Below are 18,984 nucleotides of genomic sequence, written 5' to 3' on the forward strand. Positions count from 1 at the left end.
ATGGATCTTGAGAATCGTCAATAAAGTATTCTGTGTGTGAGACTGTTTTAGCCCTTTTTCCCAGGATGTGTGCTTCCATGGTTCTGCAGGTCTGCTGGGTAGGTATTTACAGCAAATTATTGCGATTTGGGTTCGAGTTCAGACCCTTCAGACTCTGGAGTCTGCATGTTCTTCTCTGTGCTCTCCATGTACTGTGACATGACAAATAGCCGCTCACTGAAGCTTAATTTTACAGTGTTCTTGGAAATAGATTAAAATAAGCAGCATAATAATCTATCGCATCAGGTACAGTAGCTCCGTCCTGGTTTGTCGGTTACTGGTGACACTATGTTGCTGATGAGCGTGCACGTGAGTGTGCAATAGCCTTCGTAAGCCCTGTGACTAACTGGTGGCTTCGCCACGGTGTAACTTCCCTCTTGATCATAGGAATCTGCGACAGGCGCCCCGCACCCTCATTCGGATGAAGAGAATATAAGAGATGGATGAATTACCAGCAACCTCAAAGAGACATAAGGAACATTAGAATGAAAAAAACCAAATGTGTGACAGTGTGGCTTTTCTATAAAAGCCTTATATAAATGGGGCTTGACAGCTGCGGTAAAGCTGTTTTTCCAACTTAAACATTCTTGTTTGGTCTGTGGACCAGATGAAGCTGTCCGTTATGCCTCCTGCATACTTGGTTTATGGCATGGTTCAGGGGTCTGTTGTTAATCTACTGTATGTGTTTTCCTCTTCTCTCTGGTTTTAATAATGATGTTCTTATGTCCTATAACTTTTTATTGGTTTTCGTTAAAGCGGTCTTTCTTTTTACAATTTTAACAAAGCAGTAATGCATCAAAATCAACTGATTATCAATTATCAGTGACTGTGATGCCACCGTTGAGGGTATTGTCTTCTGATTGATAATGATTGGAAAGACGGACCTTTCACGTCTTCCTCTGAAACTCTGAAGTGGAAAAGGAGCGCAGCGGCTCACCGCAGGAAGAGGCCTTCCACAAGCGCAAGCGAGACTTCCTGTGGTCGTAAGAAGCCTGCAGCATCGGCGCTGGGCTCGGCTCAGCTGCAGGGTGGAGGGACAGCGGGCCGGCTCAGGGGAGGACGCCGGAAAGGAGAGGGAGTATTTTTTTGCCACAGGTGTTTACTAATTGCCTGGTCTCCGGCTTGCTCAGGTGCGTGTCAGGACAGAGCGACAAACAGGCTCTGAGAGACTGACCTCCGCGCCGCTGGGAGCAGCCAGGCAGGACGGAGGTTCGAGCCTTGGTTATTGAGGCGACGCACACGTCCTCTGGCGTGTTGTTGTTGTGGTGTGTGTGCGTGTGTGAGAGAGACACAGTTTCCACACCTTTGTTTTTTTGGGCCGTTAATTGGGCAGTAATTTGCCCAGGAACAGTTCGACACATGAACAGATTGGGATTAATCTATACATCTTGGGATTGAAGGAAGGCCTGTTTGCAGGGTAAAAACCTATTACTGATTCACTTTATATTTCTGGTGCACTGGTTTATTATTTAGAGAGATTTTAGTTAGATTAAATGTGCACTGTCGTTGTGTGTGGACTTATACCGTTTGCCACTCAGTAGAGTAATTATTTTTTTTTAATATTCTGCTTTTTAATTACGTCGACGCTGTTGCGCATGGCCAGAAGGAAGCTATCGCACTGCATCAGGTCACACTGTGTCCCATCCTGTCCTCTTGCATCACTTCGTGTTGCACCCAACTGATCGTATCAGGTTGTTCTGCATCCTGTCGAATTGCGTGTCTGAGCGCAACCGTTGACCCAGCAGGTCCCATTTTTCACTCATTCAAATGATCTGAACATCTCTCGAGGTAACTGCAGTAGCACAAAACCTTGAGCAGCTCTTAATCTTCAGCTGATGACTTTGATAACTCACTTACTGATCAGTAGCACAATCATGGAGCAACTACAGAAAACAAGTTTGATTTATCTCCATCATAGCGTTTCACTCTCTCTCTGTTGTCTAAACACTATAAAACACACATTAGCAAACTAAAATGCAGTGCTATCACAGAGCAGGTGAATGTTCATGACACACACACTGGGTTTTCCTGAAAAAGCTACTTGAAAGCCCATTGGTCTGATATAGCAAGGGAGGAAGAGGATATTGGCTGTAATGCACTTTTGGGGGGCACTGTGTCACATTAACAGTCCAGTAAGAGCCGTCTGATTGAGTTACGGTAAGCCTGCAGCCGTCTGCCGAGAAGGTTCTCAGTGTGGCAAGATGCTGCGCTGTGAAAGAGAGACTTGAAGAGGAAGGGAAAGTGAGAGAACGAACTTAACCGGTCATTATGAAACCAGCCAGGATCCGAAGAGATGTGCGGCAGAAAACATCCAGACGGACAGACAGACAGGAATTCCGGTTCGTTCTTAGGATATTAATGGTGCAGCCTCCTTGCTCCAGCCTGTGCTTGTCTCTTTCCATCAGCCGCAGCCACGCTGAGGCTCCAGAAACAAGCGTGCAGACATGGTGGAGGAGAGACCTGAAATGTAGCATACAAAATTAAAACAAAGTCTTCTTTTTTCTTTTCTCTCTTCCTTTGCTGAAGGGAGCTTTTGTGTTTTCCTAACAATGCTTAGCAGCATGTTTTTCCTCAATGGACTGGTTCTTTGGCCCACGTCCATGTCCAAGATGTTGACATTAGCTGCTTTGTGTATAAACCACTCTGAAACACGTATGTTCCCCTCATTTAGAAAAAAAAAAAAAAAAAAAAAGACACTGTAATAACATTGCATGCCCTCTGGCACTTAACTAAAATCACAAAAAAAAAACAAAACAAAAAAAAAAAAAACATCTGCACATGCAATTTCCTTTTGTATACATCCACCCATGTGTCTTCTATACCGCTTTGTCAGTTTTGGATAAACAGAAAACCGTCCATTACACAGCAAATATGGAGACACACTCTGATTCACACCTCTGGACAGTTTTCGAGTCGCCAATTAGCCACAACATGTTCTTTTGGGCTGTGGGAGGAAGCGAGACTACCCAGGGAAAACCCGACACACGCGCTACAACACTGTACAGACCACATATATACAACCTTCTGACTCCACCTTTCTATGAGCGGCTTCTGCTATATTATCTCATTTGTTTAGTTTTATCGGTTGCTTTTCTTGAAATTCCTCCAGAAGACCTTTTCTACCTAATCTATGTTTTTTGTCTCAAACTGTGGAAATAAAACCTACAAGAAGTTGTTGCCAGATGCCACTTTTATTTATTCATCTTCATCCAGCCAGGTGGTTTGATTCAGAACTTATTCTCATCTTCAAGACACTGGGTAAAGTTCACCCACGGTGCCGGCGGCTTAACGAAATCGCTGCGGTCATGTCTTCTTGCTCAGTAACACGTCTGCAGTTTCCACCAGCAGAAGTTGTTGACTCAATCGTTTTTTTTTGATCATTTCCTCTCACTTTTTCACTTTTTTTTAAGCGTCTGACTTCTATTGTGGCGTCGCTGGATATGACATAATGCTTATTCAGTGAAGAGAAATATGAGCTGTCAACGTGAAGAATCCACCCGGCCTTTTAACGCGTGGATTTTCTCCTCTCTGCCTCTGAAACAGACGTGCTGCTCATCTATTCTCTGAGGCTGCAAATCGATCGGAGATGTTGATTTACGTTATTTCAGGAGATAGCGGAAGAATCTACAGCGTGTTTTAAACGGAGGGGAATCAGTGAGAAGGCTTTGTTTGACATGTGCATACCCCCAGATAATCAGAAGTTTGTTCCCTGAGCCACACATGAAAGCGTTTCTGTGGCGAGGTCGCAGCTCGGGCCACCCGCCTGCAAATGGCTCATGTTCCGCATTATAGTAGAAAAACAACAGGAAGCTTTGTGAATGAGAAAATAGACATGGTTGGGAGTCAATCAAAATAAGACATAGGTTAAGGTTAATGCATAATTCATGTGACCTCTTTGCTCTTTTTGACCCTTTCGGTTTTGAGGGGGGGGGGCTTCAGTGTCTCCTGCTGAGGAGCGTTACCATGACGCCAAGTCCCTGAGGAAGTGGAAATTGTAAACAAAGAGGCTTTTTGTCACTTGATGTTTTTTCTTCAAAATAGGAAACATGATGGTTTGGTGAAAATAGCTGAAATTGACCCGTCTCTGCTATTGACCGGCGGCGCTCACGGGGACAATAGCTTCTGACACCCGGAGCTTTTAGAGCAGATCGATTTCTTTTGTTCATACAGGACGACAAAAACAGAGCTGCCTCCTTCCCTGGAGATGAATGCTGAGCTTTTGCACAAATATTTAGCTTTTCATGCTGGAGGGATCCACTATTTATATGTCAAACTAGATGTCAAAGTTTCATTTTCATTTAACATGATTCTTTGCTTTTAATTATTAAAGCAATATTATTTTGGTCCAAAATCACAAAGAATAAGTAATAATAGCCAATGTTTCCTCAATAGACAATGATTAAAGGACATGTGTTGTCAATTCAACATTGATTAAAAAAAAGATTTAAATAGACTGTTATCCCTGCAGGTAAACTGAGTTTGGTGGTCAGTTCATGAGGATTGGGTTAATTCATCAAATGACTGAGTCACTGCTGTAACTTCAAAAAGATAATCTGATTTACATATAAATTGAAGTGCGCTGCCCCCTGTTGGCTTCTACTGTTAGTGACGCAAGTCAGAAAATGTGTTTTGTCACATTACCAGTGAAATATTTAGTCTTTGACACAGAATTAACCTCATGGAAACAAAAGGCATGAAAAAGAGTCAACTCACTGAAACAGAGCAGAGTTTCTAGAATTCTGCTTGAAAATGAGACATCGTCATATTGTCAGAATCTTTGGGGTCTTTACTATAAATTGTGGTTTTAGTTTGCGTGTTTTAAAGCAGCAGATGGATCGACAAAACGATGCCACATGCGTTTATTTCACTGTTGATTGAGCACTGCATTTACTTAAAATCCATAAAACATTCCACAAAAAATGGACACGCACATATCTAACAATGGATTGAATCATTTTAAAAGAAGCAGGACACAGTTTAGGCAATTTAGGAGTGGAGTTGGAGGGAAAGAAAAAGAAATTAAAATTTTCTGACACCCGGCACATCTTTTGAGATAAATTTAATATTGCAACTTGCATTTCAAAGACATTGAGAGTCCAAAAGGGCATTGATCACCCACAGAAAAAGCAAAGGCAAAAAGCTGTAGTTTGAACGGACCCTCGTCAGTTTCCTTAAAATCACTGCAAGGACACAAAACAGAGTCCCGGGAAAATAACACACACGTCGTTCCGTTAAGTCTGTTTCTTCTTGTGCTGCACCTCACATCTCCCAGACATTTACATGTAGCACACAAAAAAAAAAGACCAATCACTTGACAGATCCTGGCTGCTCAGCGACTTTCACAACATCAGCACTTTGTCATGTAGTATTTACACACAGCGTCAGCAAAACCACTGGTTTAACGTCGGGAGTACCGCATGGATCAGAGTTACTAGTTCAGAGGAAAAGTTGGCTCAAAATTCTGATAGTTTGCAAAGAATGAAAGAAAAACGAGACGCCGCCTTTGAAACGTTCTCGCTTCTCAGTTTTACCCTTGTCAAATGAAGCCACCGACTTTATGCTGCGCTGCATAAGTTCTCAGTTAAAGACACCAGAGATGTTCCTGTTATCCAGTTAAAATACTGCAGGGTCAGAGTGGATCGACCCTCATCCGATCACAGCTGACTATGAGTGAAAGAAGAGATCATTTACGTACGAACCGGGACCAACATGCAAACTCCAAACAGAACGGCTTCCAATGGGGCTGCACAAACTTGGCGAGTTTATAGTCAATGTGATTTGAGTCAGATCTCACATCAGAATTACTGCACTTGATCGTGATGAGGACAGAGCTCGTTTCGCTGCATCACTTCAAAAACACGTCAAACCTGGTGGCATAGGTCAAAGGTCGAAGTCAAGTGAACCACTTCAGTTGTTTTTCAAAGTGTAAATTAGGTTCAAGAAACAGGCTGAGGTTTCAGGTTTAGAAACTCTGGTTTAAAGCACATTGAACAGCTGTGATGGTTTATTTTCTCTTTCTTTTCCTCTGCTGTCAAACAGGCACTGAAGCACCACTGCTTGTGTAACATGGTTTTTGCCGTTACGAGACTCGGGGATAAAGTTACGCTTTAAATGCTTTCCTGTGTTTTAATTGTGCATCATAAAAAGGAACATACTGGCTCTACTGCATTTGGATACTCTGCCTCCAGCTTATGCTTATTTCTTTAAAAAAGTACATATGGCACTAATTTCTTTGAAAAGTCTGTCATTTATAAATACAAATAAAGCGATCAACATACTCTTCAATATTATAGGTTCTTGGCAAAAGGCTTGGTTATTATGTGCTTTTTTTTTTCATGTGCAGTCGTAGCAAAGCTCTCTTTGCTGTTTACAGACAGAAGGCAGACTGTAGTCATGTTACATCCACGTCAAATGCAGTTGCATACCACTTCTTGAGGTACAAAACCAGTTGAATGGTTTTCCATGAGGCTGTGACGAATAACCGACAAACTCCTGCCTGAATCAGACTGAAAAATCAACCTGGATATGATCAGCTTATCCTTTGTTGCATAACTATGTTTTACATATTATGGCTGAAGTGATTCTTTCTTCTTCTTCTTCTTTTTTTTCTTTTTAAACAATATTTCACTTAGATGGGCTTGTAGCATCAAGCTTGAGAATCGTCTCTGATCTAAGAAGTCTCAGTAAATGAAAGGATGCCTGTTTATAATCAACAAAAGAAAAAAAGCAAACATATCAACATTTCTCTTATGTTCTCCAAAGCCACGACAGGAATGTCTCCGTCAATACATAAATACATTTACAATAACTTTTAAAAATATTATGTGGTCAATTCAAAATTACACTTAGATAAATGTTTAAAGTACAATATTATACAACAAAACTGGAATCAGAGACCAACTTTGAAACAACACGTGATGACAAAGTATTTATCATACATGGTGTGAAATATACATTATTAATCTTTTCTCATTTACAGTTTACATCCACTGACATACCGTATATTACAGCGAGAGAGGAGCTGGAGTTAATGTAGGACGAGTGCATAGCAAAATAGAAGATCATCTGACAAAGTTAAGAGAAACACACAAAACCGACAAACCTTTAGAAAACAACATTAAAAACCATGTTTAAGGCAGATCTCGTCATTTAAAATTGGCATAGTCTGAGAAAATGTCGACAAAGTCTTGTACCACCCTGTAGCAGAAGTCATACTGTTCCTGTGAGAAGGCGGGAGAAGACACAGATCAGAGGCTGGTTGTGTGTTTTTTTTTTATTATTATTATTCTGCATTATTTGGGATTTGTGCTGCTGTGTTTCTTACCACAGTTTGGACCATATGAGGCCTCTGCATTCGTAAACTCTTCACAGTTTGGAACACGTCCAGCAGGCCCTCTGCTTTGACTCGCTCCAAGATATTGCTCAGTGCGATGAATGTACCTGTCCGCCCTGCACCGGCACTGCAGCGCACACAGAAACAAAACACTCTTCATCCAAGTCCTCGGTGGACTGCAGACGCCGTTTCAACATGAGCCGCGGCCTACCTGCAGTGAACGACGATGGGGTGGTTCCCGGACTGCTGCTGCTGTCTCTGCACCGCGGCAATGATGTCAATCATGCCTTTCCCCTCGGCCGGGATGCCGATCTCCGGCCAGCCGTGGAAGTGGAAGTGCCTGATCATCCTTGTCTGCTTCTCCTGCGAGAGAGGAAATGAACGGGCGGGAGAGAGATCATAATACCTTTCAAATGTGATTTATTAGCTGCATGTGGGAGCATTAAGGCAGGTGTGAAGTCGGTGTAGGTGAAGTGAGCAGTGGACTGATGGGAGGAACGAACGACCAGGCCTCTGAGTGAAGACCGGGTCAGATTTAATAAAGTGTGAGAGGGAGGCTCCTGCTTCATCACCCTAAACACATCCTGCACGCCACATTTCCTGTCCTCCGGATGCTTTATTTATTCAGTTGGGTTTTGTTCTATTGTAAGACGTCTATGTTTAGCTCTCAACTTTCAGGGTTCATGAAACAATCAATAATCAAAGTTTGTAATTTCTTTCTTTTAGAGTATAGTTTGTCACAGTTAAACAGTTAAGATAGCTTGGATCAGAGAAAAACTGTGCCATCGTCGCCATGTCAGTACAAACTACACAATGTCGATAGTGACAATAATAATAAGGTGTTTTAATAAGGTAATTTATTTGGGTGCAGTGGAAACAGGAAAACGGTCAAAGTCATTTTATCTGTGACTGGAGCCTCTGTGATAGTGCGGAGTGAATTGGCTCACCGGGACAAAGGTGAGTACCATGTCTCGTAGACTAAAGGTTTCACACAGAGTGTCTCCCTTCAGCTCTACTGCATAATCTCCGTAGGTGACGGAATCCTCCATGGGCCAGTACTGGCAGCACTTGTCCTGCAGGAAACGGACATTAATGTTCATTTTTTTCAAGAATCAGGCAAAAAATATTAAAAAAAGGCGGTCAGTGATGCTCCACTCCATGCTGAGCAGATCCATGGAGCCTGCTGCTGCAGCTCACCTGCTCCCTCTCCTGGAGCTCGGTGAGCATGACAATCGAGTGGCACTTCCACTCCCACACCATCCTCCAGAAATCCTCCACCGTGTGAGTGAGAGGCCCCTGTGTGGCGATGAAGTAGTCTTTCTGTCGGTAACCCTGAACCCAAACAAAGCAAAAGAAACTTTAGTTTCACGGATACAGAAAGTAAATTAATGTAATTTTTTTTTTAAAGTGGATGTTTAAGAGGATATTTACATCTATAAAAGATGCATTGATGTAATCGGTGAACTCTTGACCTCTTCTCATGGAGAGAATGACTCTGTTGAAGTCGTCTGGAATGGAGACAGCACCACAGACGTCAGATAACTTGGGAATATATTGGTTTAGTGAAATATATGCAATCTGGAAGTGACAGTTCACTGAGAGAAACATAAATGCTGCAGTAATTAAAGCGGGATGTTTAGATTCTAAACATAGTTGGAGGCAAAGCAATCTGGAGCACATCATGTGCTGGAAATGATAAATGAGACAAGAATCCAATAAATCCTCTATTTTTTTTTTTTTTCATTTTCTTGTCTTACACGGGATGATTTGCAGGACTCTGTTCTTCTTCATGTTGGCAGGGAGGTTCCCCGTCCGCATGTTCTCCTTCATTATTCGCATGTTGGTCAGTTTCTAAACAAAAATGGCAAAAAAGTCAAAGCTGCCTTCGTACTTTCATTTAAAGGCACAAAACCAGCTTCATTGTTGAAAAAAAAAAAAAAATTTTTTCCAGATTAAAATCATTGAGATCAATACTTTTTGTGCTGCACAGATAATGGCTGAATTCCAAGTTACTTCATCCACATATGAACTTTATGGAATTATGCTGCGTCAACATATTCACTCGATTGCTCTTACACCCAATTTCTAACACGAAATTTTCAGTTGAATACCAGACTTAATAATGCTTCATTCATTACATTAAAATGTATCATTGTTGACAGATGACGAGATCCACACAAATGTTACTGTTCTTGTTGAATTTTGAATAATAAGTGTGTATATATACACAACTGCATTTTTCTTAACTGCTAAACGTTTGGTTTTGCACTAAAACCTGATATTTTATTTAGTCTCTGATGCACACAGTAGAAATCTTGACCATATATTTATAGTGTACTATGCATTTTTTCTAAACAGCTGTGGGAAGAGGCTGCAAAATAAATAAAAAAGTGAATATAAACTCTAAATCACAGCCCTGTTAGGTGCAACCACATTTGTATTTTCCCTTCGTGACTGCACAGTTGCATTTTATAACAGTTTATTACACTAACCCTTATGTTTTTGCTGAATACAACAATTCAATTTTTCATTTAAAAAAGGCACTATTGATAATGTTTAAATGAAAAGCTTTCACATATTATGAAATTTTGAATTCTCTGCTTCTATGACTCCCATGACATATTGAAAGTGTCACTGAAACACAGTTACTTTAATAAACAAACAAAAAAAAGCAAATTAATTTGATAATATTGGACCGTTAAAGCATTCTCTGTATTTAGCTCATCCTATTCACAACACCCAGTCCTGGGAGCCGCTTCCGCTTCACAGTCAATTCTGGGATTTTATATTTCATCCATCGATCATCAAGTTTAAGTTGTGAGTTTCTACCTTAAACTCTTCCTCCAGGCCAACACGGTCGCCGTTGGCGAAGGTGTTGTGCAGCTTGTGCAGATGTCCTTCCAGAGACGACACGTCCAGCTCCGTGTCTCCGTAGAGGTAGTATTCCAGCAGCGCCTGGTAGACGAACGAGTACTGCATCTGCGGCGAGGACACGCAGGGACGACACATTAACACATCTGGGAATCAGTTATTGAATCAGTCACATCTCGAAAACTGACGCCAGGCGCCGGATGTGACTCACGTCTGTCTGAATGAGCTGTGAGCGCTGCTCCCGGATCTTGGAGACGAACCCGAACACGTCGACTTTCTGCTCCGGGTGCATCATGTCAATCATGGCGTCAATGACGATGAAGGTTCCCGTCCTCCCGACGCCGGCGCTGGGGACACAGAAGAAACAACGCACTGAGAGAAGCTCAGCCCTCAGTCGACATCTGAACACGAGCGAAACAAAACCACAGCTGTGGTCGCAGACACATGATTTCCCACGATCACTCGAAATATTTCCAACCTTAGCTGACGGAGTGTTTAAACAGGGTGATAAAGACTGAGGCGCATTACCTGCAGTGGACCACGATCGGCCCAGCGAAGGGGGGATTCACCGCCTTGACCTTCTTGAGGAACTTGAGCATGCCGATGGGGGAGAAAGGAACCCCAAAGTCCGGCCAGCTGGTGAAGTGGAGCTGAGTGACGAGGCGAGGAGTCTTAGCAGCATCACTGGCCTGCTGCAGGAGAAGACCAGAAGAAGAATATTTCTTTTACTGCCAGTGAAAATGTAGCGGTTTAAAGATCCAGACTGAGACGAATGTCAAAAATGGTGAAACAAGACAACCTTCTGAACACATCCTGTTTGCTCATGGTGCATTTTTTCCAACTAGAAGCGACCTTGGCATAAATTCACCGATTGGCTGCGGCTTTGTCTTTTATACATGTTACACATAATCTGCAGCTGTTGAATAAGATGTGGAATATCAGCCTGTCTTCAAGGCGTTAACAGGAGAGTAGGAGAATAACATTGTGCACACTTTGGAAAATTACATAGCATTTGATAACATCCAGAAAAATACAAACAAAAACTTGGTGAATTACGTCGGTGTATTGTGGCGTTGATTCAGCTGCTCTCTTTTACAGTAAATCACTGCTGATGAACCAACCTGGACGCACAAACACTCAAGGTCAAAACCCGATTCACCACCAGGGGGCACTGCATAAGCATCTATTTTTCTCAAAAACTTTTCTAATGTTATGCATACTTTCTTTGTTGGGTTTGCATGTTCTCACTGTGTGTGCATTTGCTTCCTCCTAAAGTCCATAAACATGCAGGTGAGGTTTGCTGGTTCTCCCAAATTGTGCGTTCCTATAATGGACCGTTTAAGACGGATGAATCTAAAGGAAAACTAACAATTCTTTGAAAGCCACAAGTAAAACTTACATATTGTACACAGAACTTGCGTATCGTGTAGTCCACCAGGACAGTAAAGTCTTCAACGGCCACTCTCACGTTTCCGTAGGTCCAACAGCCCTGATCTGGCCAGTACTGATAGCACTTGTCCTGCAAAGAGATTATTTCCGTGGAATATGATCACACACAGACTGTAAACCTCTAGACATCTTTACCTCTGAGACGCAGCCTCTTTTTGAAAAATACTCTTCCAACTATTTAATAGTACAGTCAGCCTTCCTGTTGCTCTCTGATTCCAACCTCTGACTTGTATTGGCTACATAAAAATCACAATTCCTTTCATTATATTCATGACACATACTGTAGATTTATTTTCAATGTTAAACAAACCATATCCTCGGGTTAAGGGTTACAACTAACTTTTATTGTTGTCAAAACAAAGCAGCTCGTGTGAATGAGTTAATAGTTTGACTAAAAGCCTCCATGTTTCAGTCCAGATGAGGTGAAACCACTCGATACCTAACTTAGCAGGGTGATTATGATCCTGCCTGGGAAGAATTTACTACACATTATACAGCCATTGATTCCATCCCATCCTCACAGTCTTTCAAATCTTTGCCGTTCTCTTTTCATTGATCCTTTGAGCAGTTCTCCCTCTCTGAAGGAGCTTTGATCAATGATAAGAGGAAAAACCAATGGCAGAGAGCAGATTATGGGTCTGTGATCATGCTGTGGAATTTAATTTGAACTGTTAATTTCAGCCAATGAAACTTTTCCTTTTTTTCTCCTCTTTTAATACATTATCAAACAGAACAGGAAAACCCAACTTTCTTGGGAAAAGCCCTTTATTAGAATATATATTGTACATGTCTGTCTCAAGGTCTCTCTGAAGCTAAATCTTTCATGGATAAAGACAAAATCTCAGCTGGAAATTACTCACTTCTTTTCTTTCTTTCAGATTTGTCAACATGACAACAGTCGATACTTTCTGCTCCCATATCATCCTCCAGAAATCTGCTACCGTGTCTTCCTTTGGACCTTTGAGTAAAAAACATGCATCTCTCATAGTTTATTCAAGCATCAGGCTATAAATCAGAGTATTAAATGCATGCAAAGTTCAAGTGTTATTTTGTTTCTGAAGGTAACTCACCTTGCGCAGCTATAAATTTGTTTTTTTCCGTGTAACCCTGTTTGAGAAGAATCGTATCAGATCAAAGAATAGAACTCGAAGGTAACAGCGACGTGAGCCGCCGCTCTGAAACTACAGGATGTTCAAATTTAACTTTTAACACAAGCATCACTGACAAGGATCTAAAGCCTCTGCGTCACTAACTTTAAACATGTTGCACAAACGTACAACACAATTTGACTGAATGTGCCCCGCAAGCTGCAGGAAACTTGTTTAAGTTGTCAAGTTTTATGAAACTGTCCAGCAGAACATTTTCAAGAAATGAAAACAAGATCAGCTTCCTTTTTTTTTTTTTTTTTTGCACAATAACAAATGAACATTCTCAAGCGTGTGCGAGGGGGGAAAACAGCGAGACTCACGTCAATGTAAGAAGCATTCACATAGTCTGAACAGGGATTTCCATCCAGCTGAGTCAACACCACTCTGGAATGATCATCTGTTGGTGAAAATACAATTGGAAAGCTTAGAGCGCAACTCAAGCTGCTGCACAGGCTGAGAAAAAGAACATAGAATGATTTATTAGGGGGGGAAACATGCTTATTTGCTTTCTTTCCAGGAGCTGCATGAATAAACCAGGTGAGAAAAAAAGGAATAAAATGATGAAAGAAATAGTAATGATGGCTTAGCTGAAGAATACATATGAAATGGCTCTTTTAATATCAGTATGAATCAAATCAGAAAGATTGTAGGCGAAGTGAATCCATACATGAAAAAAATTATTTAAAAAAATGGCATGACAGTGAAAAAGGAACTACAAGCGCAAGAAGGAACAATCATGAGGAAACAAGCAGAGGAGTTTCATTGTAAATGAACACGCACACTGACACTTTACCTGGAAAAAAAAAAATAAGTCACAAGCACGCACTGAGATCACGTGCATTGACACACAGGAAATTTCGAGACGGAGGTGTAGTCAAAAGAAACCCGAGCTCCGGCAGAACAGAAAGTGCACTCACAGGGGAGGATGTTGGGGTATCTGTTCTTCTCCTTGTTTTCGTCCTTGTTGGCCTCCTCGTACGTCCCTTGGGCATTGCCCCCCGGCAAGGACTGCAACAGCAGAAATTACAGATTTCACATAGCGCCGCGCACTGAGAAATGGTCTGTCAGCAGCTCGGGGCCGGGGCATTGTGTTCCGCAGCGCGTGGGGCTTTGTTCAGCCCCGACGTCGGCGCTTCCTCTGCTACCTACAGTAAACAGCCCTCCATTAACAGCCGAGAACTTCAGCTTCCTCTGTCTGTGCTGACGAATGTCTGAATAAAATCATACGTTATGGGTTGCAGCATGCACTTTATTTTGACTCAGATCCTCAATCGCGGACACGAATAGCCCCGGGGGTATTTTTCATGCATGGACAATGTGACACATGTAACTGCAGTAGTTTTCCATTATAAAAATACACAAATAAGTCATGGTTTAAATATGTTTCTCTTCTAGAAATGCACATCATACCTGTGTTGGAAAACCCCTTAACATTAAATATGGACATGTCTTATGGGACACGAAGCACTCAAAGTATCAAGATTTTTTAAACATCTCATTAAAATGACAAAATGCATGTCCTGTTGTTTTATATCAGAGGTTATTTTAAAATGTGGCGCAGGTCCCCTGTAGGGGACGCCAGAGAGTTCAGAAAGGGAGTGGTAAGCTGGAAGAATCTGGGGGTCAGGAGGTGCTATTCCCCAAAACCTTTACTTCATTTTATTCTTGTGAAATAATCCAAATTTAATTAAAAAAATAATAAAAAAAAAAAGAAAGAATGAAAAAGTGCAACAATATTCTGAAAACACACATTTTACAACCTAATTTTTCATTGGTGTAAGAAATGCAACAGTTGTAGACTATCAGCTGCTTGTGGAACACAAAACATGTGTGGCGTGAGAGTTGAGGGGGCAGAATGTGGCTCAGACACAGCGGGGGGGGGGGGGGGGGGGGGGGGGGGGGGGGGTTCGTCCTCCACGCTGAAAACCCCTGCTCTAACTCTGAATCAAACCCCCCCCCCGGAATATAAATGTTTAAATGAAACAGATTACCTCGTCTCTCCAAAGATATCAAATCAACACAGCCTGAAACCGCAGGCCGAGACAGACACAAGAACTCAGACTGACAATGTTTGAGCTAATCCTAAAAACCGTGGAGTGTGTTTGCTCCTCGACGACGGTGACTCACAGGCCTGACGTAAACAACACTTTCAGAATCCATGACTGCCTGTTAGTTAGTCTGCGACCTCCAGGAAGGGAAAGTGTGGATGTGTGTGAGTGTGTGTGTGTGTGTACGTGTGTGTGTGTGTGTGTTGCTTACGTTGTACTCCTCCCTGAAGAGCTTGCCATCGTCGGCTGAGCGGAGCCGGTACTCCTCCTCCAGGTGGTCCACCGGGATGGGGAAGTAGGTCTTTGAGGCCGAGGGGGATCTGGGCAGGAGGACCACCGTCTGTTGCTCTGCGGGGAAGCGAGGATTCTGACTTCAGGATTCTGGCCCGCTGTCACGTTTCCATGCTGGGTTATTCATTGTGTTAATAAAAATTACTGATTTAGGTTTGAGTTTATCATTTTTCAATTTGATCTTTTACTGGAGAATTAAGGTTCGAGTGAAGTCTTGTCATCCTAAATAATAATTGGGTTGAATTAGGAAAGTGGTTCCCAACCTTTTCTCAAACACAATCCTAACACTATGAGTTAAATATTGATATGTTTAGATTTAAAACAAAAAAACAATGACTTCGGCTTGGACAAGAGGTCATGGAAGTGAGCTGCTTAGTCTGAACAACCAGCTGCTCATCAGTAGCTGTAAAATCAAACATGTGGATCACAGAATCCACTGTGGAGCAGTCAGAACATGTTCTCTCATTGATTATAACATTAAAAATTACAGACTGATCAATTTTCAAGCTGAGCTGTTTTTACTTTTCATCCTTTTTAATTATAACCCATTTATATTAACTTCAACTTTAATATTTAATCATTAGTTGTCTGCTTTGTCCAGCTGATGAAACTTTTAGCCGTTTCTAACATTCGTTTCTTTAGGCTGTTACGCTTCATTGCATCCTATTATCACACAGCCTTCAGGTCATTATTATGTCTGAGGATATTAAAAAGCAATAAAGTTCCCATGTTGCCTTTGGCGGTAGCGGCTGCATCCCTTCACATCTGGTTGGGAATCACTGAATTAAAACAGCCTATTAAGCTTCTATACATGGACTTAAAAAAAAAAACATTATGACAGATTGGTGTGTGTTTGAACTCCATAAAGAAAGTACATGTGCAGGTGTTATAGAACCAAAGGAACCCAGGGAGAAGCACTCTGGAGTTTTTCACCACTTCACAAACTGTTAGCATTCCAAATTTGGAAAATACAGGTTGGAAAAGTATCGAAGGAGTGTTAGTAACACGAGCTTCCTGATACCGCCACCCTGTATACCTGACCTGGTGGTACAATGGTGTATAAGGACTCAGAGCTGTATCCAAGCTCTAAAAAATACAATACACACACCAGGTCACTTCACACAGACAGTCATTAAACATGTTATTTCACTGACGTTGTTACACCTATATTCACTAAACACGGTCAGTGTATCGACATATAACTTCTACCCAGTATCATCGAAAACAAAAACACATTACAGTCAAACTGTGTACACATTATTTGGTTCACATATCCTGATAGAATGTATAAAGTTCTTTATGTAACCTTATGTTTCCCACGAACAAGAAAACAGCGTCCTCTGCACTCAGTTTTTTTTTCATTGTGAGATAAATTACTTCCTAAAGAACATTTGCAGTCACACATGCCGCTTCCTGTGAGGTCTGCTGTCAAATATCTCACAAATCATCTCTGAGGTGCAAAAAAGATGCAGCTCGAAAAGAGTCACGCTGTGTTACTGATGTTGTGTGCTCTCGCTGCATACACCCTCTGAAAAGCTACAACAGGGAGTGGAGATAACACTCTTCACATTAACCACAGGAAGTTTAACTACACCGCAAGGTCATGCTGGGTAAATCCGCATGAAGACATATAAATTTAAATCTCTTTTGCACCTTCTACTATCTTAAAATTCCTCTATATTTGATGAGTAGCTGTGTGCACGTCTCCTCATTGTGCCCGTTTTGACGGCCGGCTCGTTGCTGTCACAGATTCTAATCTGTCCCATTAGGTTTAATAAGGTTACCTTGTTCCTCCCGGATGCCATTCGGTATCTTCTTGTCAACTGTTGTGACGACTGCTTTTCTCTGGTTTTTTAACCTGCAAGTCCAAAAAAAAATGCATGAAGATGAGAAAGAAATGACACACACTAAATTAAGACAACACAAGACAAGTAAAGCCTAACAGCAGTAACGATTCTGCATAATCCACAACTTAGATCTCAGGTCTTTATCCATCCTACCATCTGAAGCTTGAGAAGCTATTCTTTCTCATTAGCTGATGTCTTGGAAATGCTGGGCTGTAGTGAAGGAGTTCTCCTCTCAGTTAAGTCGCCTGTGCAGCTCCTGTGTCACAGCCTGTTCTGTTCTCACTGAACATGAGAGGGAGTCTGCTGGCTGCACTTCCTGACGGGGCTCCGCCTCAATGACTAAAAGGAGGAAGTGTTTGTCACCCCGAGCTCTGCCCCCTGAGCCTGGCTCACGGCCAGTCAGCGAGGCCCGGGGAAGGGAAGGGAAGGGAATGGGAAGGGAAAGGGAGGGGGCAAGGTGAGGCGAGTGAGTCCTTGTTTGTTTTGTTTTTTTTAATTTTTTAATTTTTTTAATTTACCTGAGGAAGTACCAGGCAAGCAGTGCGATGATGACCAGCAGCAGGGACACGACCAGCACGGTGGGGAGGATGTGGTGGCTGGGGAATGTAACGTCTTCTGAGGAAGAAGGAGAGGCAGAGTTGGGGGGGGGGGGGGGGGGGGGGGGGGGGGGGGGGGTCAAGGAGCGCCGCCAACAAAGAAGCAGGAAAAGGGAGCAAGGCCTGCGATTCACAGGTCTGCGTGTGCAAACGCTCAGCTGCACTCACGTGTTCAAGTCGCGTCTATACTGTGTGACCTGATCAAATCAATACTTGGCAATGCAAGGTAAAGCAGCTCCTGCTTTCACTCCACAGACGACGTTGCACGGTTTAATAACCGGCTGCAGGAGGTTTTCTTCGGCAAAAATAAGCATCAGCGTATTTTGATAGTCTAACACAAAATCTGAGGGGAAGGGGAGACCAAGAGTCACGGTCGCACAACCAGCCATTAGCTGTGTTTATAAAGATGTGCCATAAGCCCTAAATGACTGTCCAGGTCTGCTGAAGTTCATTGTGATCTGGTAATAACAAGGCTGTGCAACAAAGCTGTTATCAAGCAGATGCATGCGCTGCAGAAGACGCATCTTAATCATATCTTAGGCTAAAGTGATGGCTGCAGTGGGAAGGAACGGGATTTCACGGCGATCTAAAACTGCTCCTCTGCCGATAGTCAGTCTCGTGTGTCGAGTCGGCCTTGTTGTTCCTACCTTGTGTATGGTTGCCATTGCCAGTGGAATTGGATGTTGTTGTGGTTGCCACCAAAAACAGAAGTGGGACCATTGTGGCTGCAGGAAAACAAAATGAAGACGGATATTAAATTTGGAGCCAGACATGTCTGCAGAGTTAGGATTCATGAGAACGTTAGCTGCTGGATAATGTCGCCGTTGAAGGAGCACAAGAGCCACTGACACTTCTGAGGCATTTTTCGTTATTCGTGACGGCCACTTCCAGGAATGTGCTCATCGGCGCAAAGTTCATGCAGACACAATGGAACAACACAATCATATCCTGGTCATTCATTAGTAATCTTGGAAGGCCCAGATGTAGCTGCTGACCCCTCCACAAGGGGGCACAATACTCCAGTGTTTGAAAAGCTCTGCCACAATTGGAAGCTTCCTCATCACAGCCATTGAGAGAAAAAAAAAGAAGCCTAATTTAACTTAAAAAAAGAAGAAGAAGAAGAAGAAGAAGTTGTTCTGTGCTTGCAAATAGAAAAGGTTGCAATCTTCCTAATTCAGTGCAATTCTGACCACGGCAAAACACACACTCACGATGTGTAATCATAGAGAGAAGTTCCACTTCAAGCTGATAAGAGGTGTCATCCTGCTGCTGCTCAGATAAAAACAAGTGATTTCCAGGACATAGCATGTATAGGGTTTTAGAGAGCTGCGTGTTACAAACCCCCCCCCCCCCCCCCCCCCC

The 18,984-nt window shown here is 42.4% G+C and overlaps 1 protein-coding gene across 7 annotated transcripts in view; it reads right to left on the reverse strand.

The window, feature by feature from the left end:
- Positions 1 to 5,085: 5,085 nt before the first annotated feature.
- ptprea (protein tyrosine phosphatase receptor type Ea) overlaps positions 5,086 to 18,984 on the reverse strand; it is a 45,934-nt gene continuing 32,035 nt past the window's right edge. The window contains exons 3-22 of one of the 7 annotated variants that reach the window (XM_030097828.1): positions 18,270 to 18,347; positions 17,545 to 17,638; positions 16,964 to 17,037; positions 16,221 to 16,265; positions 15,100 to 15,236; positions 13,758 to 13,848; positions 13,161 to 13,237; positions 12,763 to 12,799; positions 12,553 to 12,650; positions 11,643 to 11,762; positions 10,772 to 10,935; positions 10,455 to 10,590; positions 10,202 to 10,351; positions 9,130 to 9,223; positions 8,804 to 8,880; positions 8,570 to 8,704; positions 8,320 to 8,445; positions 7,584 to 7,735; positions 7,364 to 7,499; positions 5,086 to 7,259 (exon numbers count right to left, since the gene is read on the reverse strand). In XM_030097828.1, the coding sequence (XP_029953688.1) occupies positions 7,185 to 7,259; positions 7,364 to 7,499; positions 7,584 to 7,735; positions 8,320 to 8,445; positions 8,570 to 8,704; positions 8,804 to 8,880; positions 9,130 to 9,223; positions 10,202 to 10,351; positions 10,455 to 10,590; positions 10,772 to 10,935; positions 11,643 to 11,762; positions 12,553 to 12,650; positions 12,763 to 12,799; positions 13,161 to 13,237; positions 13,758 to 13,848; positions 15,100 to 15,236; positions 16,221 to 16,265; positions 16,964 to 17,037; positions 17,545 to 17,638; positions 18,270 to 18,342 (2,091 nt within the window). In that variant the 5' untranslated portion in view covers positions 18,343 to 18,347 and the 3' untranslated portion in view covers positions 5,086 to 7,184. Of the gene's footprint in view, positions 7,260 to 7,363; positions 7,500 to 7,583; positions 7,736 to 8,319; positions 8,446 to 8,569; positions 8,705 to 8,803; positions 8,881 to 9,129; positions 9,224 to 10,201; positions 10,352 to 10,454; positions 10,591 to 10,771; positions 10,936 to 11,642; positions 11,763 to 12,552; positions 12,651 to 12,762; positions 12,800 to 13,160; positions 13,238 to 13,757; positions 13,849 to 15,099; positions 15,237 to 16,220; positions 16,266 to 16,963; positions 17,038 to 17,179; positions 17,324 to 17,544; positions 17,642 to 18,269; positions 18,348 to 18,984 lie in introns of those variants that run through there. The other 6 variants (XM_030097829.1, XM_030097827.1, XM_030097831.1 and 3 more) reach the window with 6 other exon arrangements.

The sequence above is a fragment of the Salarias fasciatus genome, chromosome 8 (assembly GCF_902148845.1).
Source record: "Salarias fasciatus chromosome 8, fSalaFa1.1, whole genome shotgun sequence".
In the NCBI taxonomy this organism is placed as follows: Eukaryota; Metazoa; Chordata; class Actinopteri; order Blenniiformes; family Blenniidae; genus Salarias; species Salarias fasciatus.